Source organism: Lepidothrix coronata, unplaced genomic scaffold (genome assembly GCF_001604755.1).
Source record: "Lepidothrix coronata isolate B3197 unplaced genomic scaffold, Lepidothrix_coronata-1.0 Scaffold38, whole genome shotgun sequence".
Lineage (NCBI taxonomy): Eukaryota > Metazoa > Chordata > Aves > Passeriformes > Pipridae > Lepidothrix > Lepidothrix coronata.
In genome coordinates this window covers 4,819,249-4,835,415 of record NW_016690218.1, presented here as the reverse complement: position 1 = coordinate 4,835,415, position 16,167 = coordinate 4,819,249, and the positions used below count along the sequence as shown (strand labels likewise).

The 16,167-nt window shown below is 34.1% G+C and overlaps 1 protein-coding gene across 2 annotated transcripts in view; it reads left to right on the top strand.

Moving 5' to 3' along the window:
• Nucleotides 1–16,167, top strand: part of SPATA17 (spermatogenesis associated 17) — a 91,372-nt gene that overhangs the window by 13,927 nt on the left and 61,278 nt on the right. The window contains exons 4-5 of one of the 2 annotated variants that reach the window (XM_017812792.1): nt 1,130–1,180; nt 6,764–6,867. In XM_017812792.1, coding sequence (XP_017668281.1) covers nt 1,130–1,180; nt 6,764–6,867 — 155 coding nt within the window. The remainder of the gene's footprint in view (nt 1–1,129; nt 1,181–6,763; nt 6,868–16,167) is intronic. The other variant, XM_017812793.1, reaches the window with a different exon arrangement.

The window sequence follows — 16,167 nt, the reverse complement described above, 5'->3', positions numbered from 1 at the left end:
TGTAAATAACATATTGCAGCCAACTGTTTCTTAATTGCCCAGACTGTTGATAAATAATCCAGTCCTGCTGCTCTCCACAGACAATTTGCTTTGGATCAGACTAGGCAATTCAAATAACACTAATTACAGTGAAACCCTTTTATAGTGAATTCCTGTTTGCCATGGGGGAGAAAATCACTATATCAGGGGAAAGCACTTTTGCCTTTGATTTGTGTCTAAAACATGAGAAACACATAAAAGCTGCATGTTGTGCTAAATAAAGGACATACTCTTGCATTCAAAGTACTTATATTTTACTTTTTATGATACAATTGTGAATTATGTTCATTTTGCATTTGTAATTAGAGGGCGGAACAGATGTGAAAGCTTAGTTTAAAGTGATGTATCCATTAAAATAACCTATGCTGCCAAGTGATTGCTTAGTATAATAGGGGATTCGTTCACTCTGAGAGGAATTCTACTTTATTGGAAGGAAACCAGGACTTCAGGAAATGTTTTCTATATCAGGGGATTCACTGTAACATGGTATCATTGTATTTATGATTTTATGATGTTAAAATGAATATTAAATGAAACAAAATTCCCAACGATTACTCGGGAGGCAGCTAAGTACATAACATTTAGTACAGATGGTTGGAAGGCACAATTTTGCTCCATCACTGCATCCGTATCCTTGAACGATTTCGACTGAAGACAGCATTTCTTTGAATTTTTCATTAAACCAGACGTCTCGAAATATGAATTCCTTTTATGTTTCTGTGAGTTTTGGCTAAAAGAACCCCAGTGAATAAATCATACAATACTACGTGTCACCAGCACTTGTGAATATTTCTGCTTTGTTATTCTACTCTCAGTAGAGCACCATTGATTATCAAACTCAGCGGAGAGCATTTTATGATCATATATCTCCATTAGCTCCTAGTTTGACTACCATAGATTTTTCTGGTTAAGCCTGCATTATGTATTAGGAAGCCTATCTCTTCAATACAAAGTTTGATTTTATTCTCTGTAAGCCTAGAACTCTTATTATGTATTATGTATAAAGATTCTTATCTTTTATATGTAAAAATAGGAGGACTGTCTTTGTGTAACTGAAATATATGCCATCTTTTTTTTCCTTGGTTCACAGACAGCATATTTTATTATGAAGATGAATTTCTACAATGAAATGGCTGTCAGGGTAAATATTTCTTCCCTTGTTAAACAAATGAAAAGTCAATTGTGCTCCGAATTTGCTTTTAATAAAATGAGCAAACCAGAATAATATACACTTGATTGATATGCTGATGGCAACAGTGGGAAATAGTACATAGTTAAAAATTAAAGTTGCACTCAGTAGTTTGGGTTGTATTTGAAAACTGTAGCTGAATTTAAGGCACCTGCGTGTGTCTTGCCCCATTTAAATGTTCATTGTACCTTACCTTATGTGATACTGCTAAAACCCCCAAACATTCTGTTTGCCAATGTTCTTACAAATGTAGACATATTTACAATTCTGACAAACTATAGGGCTTCTATGCTGATTTGCTGATGTAGCTGTGCTTTTTCTTTTGTTGGTACATGACGTTTGATGTATTGAATCTCAAGAGTTACTCAGAGAGCGCAGGACAATTTCATTGCCTAAACACAGAGGTGGGACTGCACTGATCTCATTGATGATACTATGAGTGAATTTTGCTAAATGAAGAAAAGTATAAACAGTCCATGAACTTTAGTAAATCTACAGTTGATGAAGCTTTTTACAGGGAAAATTGCAAAATATGCTTAACTAGAAATTAGCATTTTTATTCACTGAACTTTGGAACTGCACCTAAACAAATATGTAAAACAAACATGGGAAGGACATGAGATAATAAATTTGATGAAATCTTTTTATCTTACTTACTTATTTTGTGATATAAAACTGTTTTACTTGAGAGGCCTGTATCTTTTTAGGCAAGCTATCTTACCCTTTGAATTCTGCCAAATGTAGGAATATAGTGAGGATGAAGATTAACCCAAGGAAACTCCTGTAAAGTAGGAAGATTCTCAGAATGGATTTTAATTTTGTGGCCTTTCTGGGTCCAGAATAACTCAGAGTCAAGAGCTGCATTCCCATCAGCTTTTTTGCTTAGTCCTGGTTCTCTCAAAGGCACAAAGTTGAATCTTACATTTGGTGCAGGTTAGAGAACTGAAGGTGTTTAACAGCGGTCTAATTCCTCACAAATGTACTTTCTTGTTATTGTTTTAGTTTATTCCTTAGTTAGCTAGTTGAAAAGTATTCCACAGTGGATAAATGCCATTTACTGCTGCCGCTGAAATCAGTGAGAAAACATAAGATGTAAGCCAGCTCTTAAAAGTTGCCTGTGTACTTTTAGAAGACATTTGAAGACTAAATTTCAGAGGTAATTATGTATTCTAGTCAAATGGAGTTTTGCATTTGGTCTTTCATTTTTAAAAGAAATGGAATGTGTTCCCATTCATTTGTAATGGAAATATAATGTTGAATCATTAGGTGATATAAATCTTCAAAGTACCATTTTTTCAGTCATGTCCTTTTCTTTAATAGAAATTTAAATCAGTAGAAAACAATAGAACAGATCTTTATTTAGTTGCAAATGTCAGAATCGGTTTCTCCTCTATCTAAATAATCTTGTGTAGCCATATCTGCAGAGCAGATTTAAAATGCTACCAATCTGAAACACTGCATGGTTTTGGTTTTTTTCTGTCATCAGTTTTCTGAAGAACTAACCAAGGTCCAGGACAATCGAGAATCAGGCCTGTTGAGCTTCTGCACAGTAGATGCATGCCCAGACTTTACTTTTCCTAAGCCAACAGTGCCTCATATTCGTACATTGGGAGTTTGATTCATGACTAATATAGTTCAGTGTTCTAAAAATATAACAATAACTGTGTATGTCATTCTACATCTCTGTCTTTTGTAACCAGACCTATCAGTTTTACCTTCTAAAATTAAATCAGAGATCTTGTGTTAATCAGTTTCAGTACTAGGTCAAATTATGATTCTCTCTCTTAAAAGATTTAAGGTTACTATAAATTTTCAGCAACAAAAGTAATCCTGTGGCAAAAAAAAAAAATTTCCACGAGCAGATGGCTTTTGATATATCAAGGTTTTGCCATTTGTTTTAGTGCTTAAAATAAACATTATTTATAAGACCACTTACATTTTGATGTTACTTAATGAGGAATATGCATCATTGATTTGACTAGCTTAAGAGGTCATTTAGAACTTGCCCGTTAACAAGCTGTAATCTGCTGAGCACACAATGACTTTGTTTAAAATTATCTGTTCAGTGCTGATCAATGACAATAATTGTTTTGTACCAATCACTGTTGAAACTTGCTAATTACTTTGAAGGGCACACACAGTTGTCTCTTTTTTTTCCAAGAATTTTTTAAACATTCACCTTGGAATTAGAAAGAAATTCAGTTGCATCACATTATACTTCCTTATAAAAGGAAACATTTAAAACTTTCACATTGAAAACACGAGCATCATCAGAAGGTGTGCATAAAATGGTCTTTTCTAAAAAGACTAATCTTCAGTTTTGAGATCTCTGACATACAGTACTAGGGAAAAAGAAATCTAGCATAAAATAATTTGAGACTGCAGTTTTTCTTGTGTTTCGTTCAGTTGAAATCAGTGAGTTCACTCAGAACAGAAAGTGGTGTAAATAAAGATAGAATGCAGCATTTAATTGGTACACTGAGCCCATTGGAGGTAATTATAGCTTTATACAATTTGAGCCCTTTGTCTTTCAGTTTGAGTTTTGATCCTTTAACCCAGAAATATCCAGTTCCGCATTTATAACTGTGAGGTGAAGACTGTCAGAAAGAGTTTCAAAGGGACCATAATCCTGCATTAATGAGCACATGGCTATATGGCAGCCAAGTTTCTCTTGTTGAGAAATTTTTAAGCCAAACAGCAAAACAAAGCTAAGATCCTTATTCACATGCAAAGGATTTTGCTTAATCCTAGATCTCTGAAGGCATACTCATTCTTTGCTCTTTCTCCATTCCTTTTTAACCCAATAAGCTTGTCTATGAGAAAGTGGAGTTGCAGAGTATGAAATTTACTATCACCTAGTGCAAAGCAGCATGTTTAGTGCTTAACTTTTCTTGTTCCCATAACGATTATTTATTAATATTATAACGATATCTTCAGGTCCAAACCCTTATTATTAAAAAAAATGTTTATACAACACATAGGTAAAAGAAAATATCAGCTTTTTAAATTAGTTTTGGGTCTTATTTGGGAAGAGAGGAAAATACATGCTGATGCACAAAGGGGAAATAGAAGAAAATATTAGCACTGGAAGTTGATATCTTCTTATTCCTAATAACTCCAGCGCATAGTTTAGTTTTCTTCATGACACATGACTCAAAGATTTAGGGAAACCTTTTCTGTGATACTTTTTCTCTTTTAAATCCCATATGAGAAAATAATCATAACTGTACCAGAAAGTGTCATTGATTGAGGCAAAATGCTAGTTTTTACTTTGAATAGTAGTGTTTTGGGGTTTGTGATAGAAAAATGGTATCAAAGTATGAAAATATTCAGCCCTGCCTTATTCTTCTTATAGACAGCTCCAGTGTGTTACTGTTTTCTGCTCAGGAAAAGTTAGGAGATGGAGAAATTGCAGTCAGTAACTTGTGTCAGATATCACAGTGGTACAGAACTGGACTGCAATGGAACTTGAAGGAGTTGAGAGAAGTTGCCTGTTACTGTAGAGCAGTTCCACGACTTGATGATGCAGACTCTGAAGTCTTTCGACTTTGAATAACCTTTTGAAGGTTATTAATACGAGGGGCAATAGGCAAGTTTTTTTTTAATCTTGCCTTCTTGCTGAATCAAACACAAAACCCATGACACTCTTTCCCTCCTTTTTTTTTACATGAGTATTTAGAATGATAAAGGGTACGAAAAAAATCCCAATACCACAAACACAGGGATTTCACTCCACTTACCAAGTCATCCCTTGGTTCTGGAAAGAGAAGGGTTGATGTAAAGGGAAAAAAAAGAAGAATGTTCCCTGTAGATGCACTGAAGAGTTTAAATTCTTAAAAAGTCTAGTAGCTAGAGGCCCACAGGGGTAGGATAGCTCTTAGAAAATTAGAACATTCTTCTCTTCAATGCATTTAGTGAAGGGGAGTAACTTCGCACTTGGATTTGCTTCTGGACAGTAAAACCTCAAACTTCTTGCTTTTTAAATGTAGATTCTTCCTTTCAGCTGTTATGTCTTTTAAGATTTCAGAGCTGTAAAGGTCAAAGAGAAGGATGTTGGAGTAGTAATGAAGGTACTGCAGACTAGAAAATAGAAATTTGGAGATTAGTTTAGAAAAATATTGAGGAAAAAGGAGACAAATTGCAAAAAAGGAAGTAAAGAATATTTTTCAGGGAAATTAATAAGTTCAAGGACAGAAGAATGTAAAGATAGAGGAACTAGACATAAGGAACAAAGGAAAAGATCATTAATCTATCATCATTAATCTATGACTAATATAAAACTAATCTAAAAGATCATTAATCTATTCTTCAGATGTGTATATCTAGAATACACTGACCTCTTATGGCAAAGAAAATGAGGAACGAGAGCAACCCTCAGCATGACTGAATAGTTACGTCTTCCTCCCGTACATGTCACAGGGATAAACGTGAAAGTACTGATAACTTTTTACCTAATTACATAATCACAGAATTACAGAATCATTTAGATTGGAAAAGGCTTTTAAGATCATTGAGTCCAACCTTTGTCCGATCACCACTAAGTGCCACGTCCAGTCATTTCTTGAACACCTTCAGGGATGGTGACTCTATCACCTCACTGGGCAGTCCATCCCAATGCTTAATTGTCCATCCTTAATGCTTACTTTCCCTTCCCACAAAACAGATAGCCAGTAAACAGGTAGTAATTTCAGAAACATCATGATTAGGATTTTTAAGTATCAGAGAAGATTTAAATGTTTTCGTCAAAATCAATTATTGGGGAAAGTCAGGTAGACTAAGTTTCCCTCTCCCCTTTTATTTTTTTTCTCCTTCTCGTTTTTTTCAATTGATGCTTTTCAAAATGCACCAAAAAATAAATTCTTTCTGGTGGAGGATGCTGCTTAATTTCTATTCGTAATACAGCTTTACAACTAGCTACAGAGAAAGAGGTTTCCTTTTCCAGGTTAGGCTTTCTCTGCTTTGCAGGAGAATGGTATTTCGTGAGAAGATTATAATTTATGTGCAACAAATAGACATGAATCATTTTTCTCTGGAGATGAAAGAACTGCGGTTTGTAAATTAAATTTGCAGAAAGCTTGATTCACTGAATCACTGGGAAGGCTTTTATTCAGTCTACAATTTAACTAGAGCACAAAGGTGAAAGTGTAGTGTAAGATGTTGGTGAGGTGGTGACTGGTAGGGAATGCTTGTTGTACCTGGGAAAAGACAACACTTCTGTTGTCTGCTTTTTTACTGTTCTGACAGAGCAATGCCACTGGTAGTAGCAGGCACTTTTTTTCATTGTCACGTCCCAATATAAACAGTGGTTTAAAATTTGATACTATTTTTTAATGTTTGCATATAATAGTAAATTTGTATTGCCATTAAACTACAATATGTTACATCCTACCCTAATTTTCTTCATTGAAACTTATTGGTGCTTCTACTTCATAACACTTTTAAGGAAACCATATTATTTGGGATAAACTACAGATACTTGATATGCATACAAACTTTTGATTTGAAATATACTAAGCAAATATTTATTTCCTCTAGATCCAGAAAAGGTGGCGAGGCTATTACGTTCGGAAATACATCCATAATTATTATGCCCTGAAGAAATACTTACAAGCTGTTTCTGTGAATAACGCATTTGTCAGGTAAAAACAAAAGCTCCATGTGGTAAAGCATTCATTTCCTCTTCTTTTATTTGTAAAACGTTTATGGCACTAATTAAACTATTTCTTTGAGTGTAGGTTCACCTCCATTATCAAATATATATATCTATCAGTCATCATTCTCTTTATCCTATGCCTATTCATGTTGCACCACATTCTGTTCTCATTTTCACTGTTATGAATTTAGAATAATTTCTTTGAATTAATTAGATGCACTCTGGGTTAGTACCATTTTAGTACCAAATGAATTTGGCTCTTCACCTATGCTCAGAGCTCATAGATTATTATGCCCTACATATGGTTTGTTGAACTAGATTATTTTTTCCCCACTATACACAAGCTAAACAAAAATTTCTTTTTATAATTTGTTTTGAATATTGCTTATTGACAGTGAATGCAAGTGCAGATTTGTATTTAAGTTATATGTATGAGCCATACTATGAATGTTAGTCGTGGAAGATGCTGGTGTTTATATAGCAAAACAGATTCTTTTCATAGTTGCAGAATAGAACCAGTCGCCAATCGTTAGATTTCTGGCTAGAACTGTGGTTGCAATATGTTCTTACTCTATTTCTCCTATCCACCCATTGTTTTTCCCTGTACTTAAGTTGAAACCTCTCTAAAATAGAGGTGCTTATTTCCCTGTAGTGCATTTGATGTACTGTTACATGACCATTACTCCATATGACAGTGGAAGCAAACAGACAAAATACTGGGTGACCATGATCATTACTTTCTCGTTGTAAATGAGAGCTGTTGGACAAAATCTATCCAGTGTTTGCTGCTCAGAACATGTGAGATAAATCTTTTCTTTCTGAAATATAAGGGAGTCTAGTAAACAAGTATTTCTGGAAATCTTGTCTAAATCACATGGCAACGACTTATATAAAACAGCGTATGCAAGTTAGATATGAAAAAAAGAAAATTATCCAACTTCTTTGGATGCTGCTTATTAATTTATCTTATTTTTCCACAATATAGCTGATACTACGTCCTCTTTGTCATAACATTATTATTTGTGCATTACAATGTTACCTTTAGTGAAGCATATTGATAACCACCTATCTCTGATCTCTGATCTCTTATTATTATTCATTTAAATGTATTTTATGCATAAAGTTAGATCACAATTCAGCAAAAACAAACTTAAAAATGCTGTTATTTCTTCAACTGTACGTTCTTGATCTAAAATCCTTGAAAAAATATGTTCTTTCCTTGAAAAGTTAGAGTCCTATGACTAGACCAAATCCTGGAAAGTAGATGAAGCCGTAACTTCTCTGGTTTAAAATCAATATAACTGCATGAACTTCAGAGACATAACCTGCTTCTCTGTTCATAATCATTCTATCACTCTTCTCCATTCCCTGCCTAAGCCTGGAACAGGGCTTATAACTTGTTAGTTAGATTGACCTTTGGTGAGTGTGAACAAAGCAAGATAGCAAGTTCCTGCTCTACTATGAACATGGAATGATTGGAGCTTTGTATTTTATTTCCCCACACCCACAATAGATCTCTGCTGAGTACACCTAACTTTTGAGGACTACAAATATATTTGTCTTTCAGTATTTTGACATATTGATCCAATTCCCTAATGTTTATTTCAGGTCATTAAAATCCATAAAGGTAAGCAATCCATAAAGGTATTTTAACCAAGAAATATTTCTGTGCTCTTTTTCTTTAACAGGTAAGATGAACAGTATGACTTCAGGTATATAAAAATGTGTTGAAGTTGCTCTGTGTGAGCTCTTACCTGGCAACTGATGTATTGGTATTTTGCTAATTTGAGTTCTGTCTTCCAGAGTTCACAGAAGTAGCATTTTTTTCACCCGAAAAAAAAAAAAGTTTAAAAATAAATTTTGAGCAAATTTGATCAAATGGATCTTACTGTTTCAGTTTTAAAAATGCATCAGTTCCCAAGTGCAATCAAGAATCGCTGCAGTAATCCCTTTACTGGGGTACGTTTGAAAACTAATATGTATATTATCTTCAACATTCTTCTTATGATATCTAACAGATGTTTAGTGAAGATTAGGTGTAGGCCCTCAGCCAAGCAGATTTTTCCTGTCATTGGGCTAAGTTGCTGCCAACTACTTTGGCCCCAAGGTGGTCCACTGTGTTTCTTATGTGAAATATTGCACCAGGTGGAAGAGAGATTCTCTGCATATTTTCATCAGCCATCACATCAGCTGTGGACAGGTATAACCTTGTTGTTTGTAAACATTTTTGCATAGAAAAATTGTTGCAACCGTGCATTGCAAAAAACACAAGTAATTATCAGAAATTGAGTTTATGAAATGTGAGTTTAGGAAGGTGAGTTTATGAATTGGCTGGGTATTATTTCACCATCAGCATAGTGGAAATTTTCAGAGCCACTGATATACCTGTGCACTCAGATTAGACTGCCTTTGAGTGTTTCACTTATCTACAGCACTATAAAACAACACAACATGGTATACATGAAATAATGCACCTTTTCTTTTGTCTTATAGATATATTCATCAGAATATATGCATATGTGCAGTGTCAGTGCTAGTAAAGAAACAAGTTTTTTCATAAATAATAGTAGAGGAAAAGTAAAACATAAACTGATTTTAAGAACTCTGGAGTGGTAAAAACTTCTCCCCTCCAAAAAAAAAGCAAAAGATATTTATAATTTTAAAAACTTGTTTAAACTGTATTCTTTCTAGAATTATGATGTAATTCTAAACTGAACTACATTGTAGGGTTCTCTATCTTATCTCTTCTAGAATAATGCTGACAGAATTTTTAGTAGTCAACAACTTTCTAAAATCATATTACAAGTCCTTATATCTCTTGGACTCCAGAACCAGGGTTTGTGCCTAATTTTCTCCTCTTTCACTAAGGAGGAACCTATATCAAATTACCACTCACTCGTTTCTAAGAGAAGCTCCCGAGGAAGTTGCCATGAAACTTTGGACATTCTGTTAAGTTTCTTAAAGAGTATCTTACAAGAGTTATTGACCAAAGTTTGTTTCCTTCTCTGTCCTCCACCCTGTTTTGTTTTTCGTTAAATACAAGATGCTTGCCTTACTAAGGGGTTTTCTCAACCTGTGGCCACATCTTTACCATCCAGCTTTAATACAAGCCGTCCTTATTTAATAGCTGCCCTCATTTAGTAGCCAGACCTTTATCATTTGTCTTTACTGTGAAAATCCCAGGAGAAAGTAAACTTAATAGAAGCTGCCCCAGTTTAAAGCCATAGAGGGATATAATTAAGTTTAACAGAAATTGATTTAACAGAAATTGACCTAAAATACAATTAAATAATAATAGTCATATTATGTGTGAGTTTCCACTCACTTAACAGACTGCTTATGGCACTGTTGGACTTAACAGACTTAGGGCACTGTTTCTGTACAAACTGAAGGTAACTGTTGGCTTCAGCTCCCTCACTGGCTGAAGAGTGCTCACGTTTTCCTCCAGCATTCCTATTACTTCCCACTGCTATAGAACCAATAGGTCTGATGGCTCCTGGTGTCCCCAGCAGAGTCCCTGGTAGTTAGGTTGAGAAGTGATTCAAAGAATCCCCTGACAGATGCAAAAAGAACAAACTTGAACCTAAACTCAGTCTACATAAGGACATACTCAGATTTTTCTTAACATTTGTACAGCCTCAGTATAGTGATGAAATGGGTTAATTAGTTAATCAGTTAATTAGTCCTGAATTCTCTTTTTCATACAAGATTTAGGAAGTTCTTAATCAATGTAGTAGGAAACTTGTTCTTAAATATTTATTTTACTAAATTTTATTATTTAGATTTTAGTAATAAGTCTTCATTGATAGCATCCATTTGTATTTAAATAAGCACCAACACATACTTTATTCTATCTGAATATGGATTAGTTGTGTGGTTACATTAAAATAAATTTCATTACTTCTCAGTGCAGCTAGTGTATTTAATTTTAAGGAAAATACCTTGTTTTGAAACATTCCTAAAGAGACATTTACCATCTCCAAGAGCTGGGTAAATGGTTACAAGGGGAAATATGCCAAAAGCAATTAGCATAGGCTATAACTCCATATGATGCATTAGAATTTTGTTTTATGTGAAACAGTTTCCAATCCATGATAAGCAAACGGACATCACTTCACATAAATTAGCATGCTGGTGCCATTATATCAGAACAATTTATGGATGATGTCAGTTGTCCAACTGTGTGATTAACTTGCAGTTCTTTGCCTAAGGTTATCTACACACTGGCCTTTAAACTACAGTAAAGCAACTTTGCTACATGTCAGGTGTGCAAGTAGAGATAAGATTTTGGGATGTAGTGCTACATTTACTGATGAATGGCACCATTTAAATTTTTCCCTAGGCACAGAACTCAGTAAAGATAGCAGTATCAGAAAACTACCAAAGCAGTGGCCAAGTACTGGCATTGGAGGTCTTGTGTAATCAAGGCAGGTAGTTTAGCTTTCTTGCTGCTAAATAAACACTGACCTAAATGTAGAAAACTAAGACATGAGTTTAGCTTCGGTAAGCATCATAGTGTAAGTAAGCACAGTTAAGGTCATAAACTGTGAATTTCACACACTTAGAGGATCAACACAAAATTCTTTCTGTTGGTGGCTTTAGTAGTGATGAAGTGTTGAGTGGCCCTCGAGAATGTGACTTTCATCCAAGTTTGACTAGCTGTTTTATCAGCAGATTTGGTTTCACAGTCATCATTAAAACTTCTAGGTCTTCAAGAAGTGTCAGGGAAATAGATAATACAAAGTGATAAAAATCACTTCCTTGGGCAATATGTATATTCACAAATCCTTTGTGCAGTTTGATTTTTTATAGTATTAGTGAAAAGTGAAATAAATTACTGTTACATGTTGTTGGCGATCTAATCCAATGTTTATCTATTCCGTAAATATACCTGAGCATGCAGGACCAAAAAACATAAGGATATCTATCTTACTCTTGATTACTTGGGCTTGATTACTGAAGTCTATTTACTTTTAACATGGTAAGTACTTTCCTTCTTAAAACTTCTGAGGTATCACTATTTTCCATGAAGCAGGCTTGAAAAAAATCATCTGTTGTCATAGTAATATGAGGAGAACTTACTCAGCCTCCACCTGTCTGTTCCTTTCTGATAAAGATAAGTCCAGTGTCTCAAGTGTCAAAGTGTTTTGAAGAATGTATATATTGTCTTATAATTCAATTAAAATGTTCCTCATCATTGACTGCAGAAGCAATTGATTCTGTAGTCTATTTTCAATTAGTGCCAGAGCCTTTCAGGCAGCTCCTTGGAATTCTTGCAACAATAAAAACCTCATTTTTGTAATTTTATCTTTCACTTGATGTTTAATTAACTACTTTATCATCAACCCATCTTTTTTTACTTGTCTTCAAGGGTATGTAGAGGAAATACATTATGCTTTTTAACTTACTTACCTGTAATTTGAATTTTCTGGTTGTAAACTTATCCTGTCAACTTTCTTTGAGAGCCATAGAAATAGAGACAAGTGCCAAGTATGCTTTCTTTTATTTAAATATTAATTTTGAGTGGTAGGGCATGTAATTTGAGAGATCTATGCCTTTTCCAGAGGATTTTAGCATAACTGCTAAGTCCTGTAGGAATCTTAGAACTGTAATATACTGAGGATCTCACAGTACTTCCATAGCTACAAACCTGATGCTGTTAGGATAGGTAAGATATAAAAAAATGAGCTTTTTAGGTTGATCATGAAATTGAAATGAGCTGTCTAAAACTACAGAGCAGGCAATGTAATGCCTGTTTTAACTCCATAGGAAAACACTTTCTGAATACAGTGAGATTAAGGTAGGAACCATTATGTTTACACAGTAAGCTGAATTTCCAATGCAGATTGAGCTACACACCCCTCGTGAGCCTTATTCTGTTCATGTCTCTCTTGAGCAAGTGGTGAAAGCAGTCTTACCATGTTTTTAGCTAGTTCTGTGTAAATAGTTCAAGTTTTGCACATAAACGTGAATAACACGAGTAACATAAGTCACTGGTTAGACTGTAGTCTTTAAAAACTTGAAGACAATATTTTCTCCTGTATTTAGGAGTAACAAATTAAACGTTGTATCCAAAGGAAAATTTTTTATCTGAATGTGTAGAAAAGATTTGAGATCCTTGTATACTCTCATTGGATCAAATAGTCTGGGGTGTAGATTATTAGTTTTGATGAAGGTAACATAAAACACGTGTGACAATATGCTGTTGTAGAATAACAATAGTTCTATACCTGTGAGCTTTGAAGGCGCTGTAGTGTCTGGATGGAATTTTTATTTTGTAATAGGTCTGTAGGTCTGTTAGAATTACTGACAGCCCATAAAACATTTTCTGTGGACAAAGATTGATTAATCTTAGCATTTTAAACTGTCTTATATAGGCAGACTTCACAGTCTTCTATTTTGTCTGAAGTAGGATCTTCACTGTAAAATAAGTGGAAAAGGGGAAGAGGTACAGTTTCATTAAGCTCTAACATATCATTGACTGTCAGGTAGGTCTTGTTATGCTGTCCATCCTCATTTAACTATCCCACAAGATCTCTTAATGAAGTTAAGCCCCAAGTTCACTCCAGTAATTCTGTGGCAAGAGTTTGTGCTATGTAACAATTCATCACTTGTCAGGAAGGCACTTTTAGTTTATACATTTAATAAGGGCATCCTCTAGCTTGGTTAATTAGAAGTGAACAGTTTGCATATTTACTAAATGCGGAGTGTCATTGCCACCACGGCCTATTGCCTACATGAATTATTTCTCTATCTGCAATAAACAGCTGGGTAATTATTACTGCCATAATCAGATAAATTCCCTCTGTAAGGCTTTTCTTACATGGCAATTCTTTGAACTCATCCAAAGCTGAACAAAATTTATGAACTCCAGCAGCTAGACCACTTTTTCATAGTGTAGTGTCCCTGTTCCCTATTTCAAGGACACGTAGAGTATCATAAATATTGTGTAAATTAGGAGGATAAATATGATTACCTAAAGATTACATATTAATAAACTTGATTTTCAAAATATAATTTTCAGGTTGTAACTGATTACATTATAGCAGTTCTGGTTTATCTAATTGTAGAGACATGACAGGCCATCCATATACAGGCTGAACTAGGTTATCAGGAAGGGCTCTACTGCTTGAAGACTACAGACTCGTGAAAAAGTGTATAAATATTTTTCATGTGCCATAGTCATTTCAGCTGTTTAAGTCATTAGAAGTATGGCAAATTTTATGTGCCATTTACTGAGCTCACTTAAAGCAGTTCTTTTGTCTTTAAAACAAGGTGATGGTTCTTTTTGTTGTGCAACTTTCAGCTTAATAACATAGCATAAAATTCAGATGCATTCATTTATATGTTACATTAGAAAATTAGATATTTCTTTTATTTGTAGGAGCACTTTGTATACAATTATGTAACTAAGTTTCCTCCATGCTATAGAAGTATTCCAGCTTATATGTGAGTGTATCTGCAGATAAATCAGTGGGTACTTAATTTGCACATACGTCTGTTCCAGAATGTGCTAACGTAGCTAATTTTTGAGAACTCCAACGAAACAAAAGAAAATCAAAAGACATAAATGTTATTTTTTAATTGGCATACAATAGTCTAACACCACAAGTTTCTTTTCATAATGTAGGATACTATGTGAGAGTGCAGCAAAAAGGTTGCCATTAACTACTCCCATACTTCCTAACTCCTTATTAAATAAGTAGCATTCCTCACAATTTAGCAAAATGCACAGAGCTAGTAGATGAAGGAAGACCAAACTAAATAAGATGTTCTTTGGCATTCCCTTACCCAGTGAAAGGTTTTTGACACTAGACTCCCTTTATCATTTCCCATGTATGTCAGAGAAATAGAGACTACAGTGGTGAAGACCTTTAAAATGAGCCACATCATAGTCGTTTCTGTTCTTAGAAATGTGGTGTCTACAGATTGCATTTTTGCAAGTTTGTGATTTGATTTTTGTGAAGGCTTAATGGTCATTTGCTTTATACCTGGTATATCCTGTTATATCATAGAATTGCATGACATGCAAAACAGTATACAGTGTCTCATGAGCAATTTTTTGTTGTTGTTGTTTTAACATAAAAATGTCCAAAATGAAAAAAAAATTAAAAAAATTAAAAAAAAAAGAATTAATTGTCTTGGTAATTGGTTTTTGATTTTCTAGATCATTATAAATACACCCTTCAGTTATCTAAGGTGAGTTAAGCCTCTATAGTGCTCACTCAGAGAAGAAAACAGAAAAACTTAATTGTATTCTGTTTTTACGGTCTAGAACAGTAATGAGAAATAACAAAAAAAGTGTGGGGGTTTTTATTGTTCTAGTAATACTATAAAATAATGTTATTCGGAATCAGATGGTCTAGTCTGACTTCAGATCTATCACCAATGTGATGTCTATCAATAACAAATTTATAATAATATCTATTAAAAGGTCATTAAGCTTTGACTGAACAATCTAATCTTGATTTAATAACATCAAAAGATAGAAAATACCCTTTTTATTCTATTCCAGGAGTAAATTAGCTTTGATGTTCAAAGTATGTCCCATATTTCCCGACTGAAATAGTTTCATTTTATCTTTGAACCATTGCTTCTTGTTATAATCTGTTCTACTAGACTGAAAACTCTGTGCTAAACATAAACAATGTAGATCATTGAAAGATGTTATCTCCGATTAAAATAAGTTTTGTGACCATCAAACATCCTTTAAAATACTATCAACATTAGAACTCAACACATTATGCCTAGGAAATTAAAAAAAAAAATTCCTTCTGTTGTATTGTCAGCTTATGCATTCATTTGTATACCTCTTAATCACAGTATCATAAATTCACATTCTCCATCTGTGAATCCTACTTGTAATACCACCTTTAAAAGCCATAGTTCTTCATACTGTGACCACGACTTTTTTTAAGCTGTGAGAAACTTTTACTCATTATTATACTCCTCTCAAATTCTTCAGACTCTTCACTTTATAAGGATAATTACAGGAATCCATTAAATGGTTTATCCTTGACAGTGAAACTAAATCCTAGTGTTTTACCTTGAACTTCACAGTTTCTGCTACCTTCAAACCAAATCAACACGACATAGTATTTCAAGAAAACAACATTTTTCACCTCTTTTCACCAAGAAGGTTATTCTTTTCTTGTCCAGTTACCCACGTGATTGCTAAATGTTTACAGCCTCATCTAAAAAAAAAAATAAATTTGATCTTTCAGCTTGCATGTCACCCAAAATGATGCAGCACTCATTTGCCTACTTGTACTTGGCAGTGAGAGGC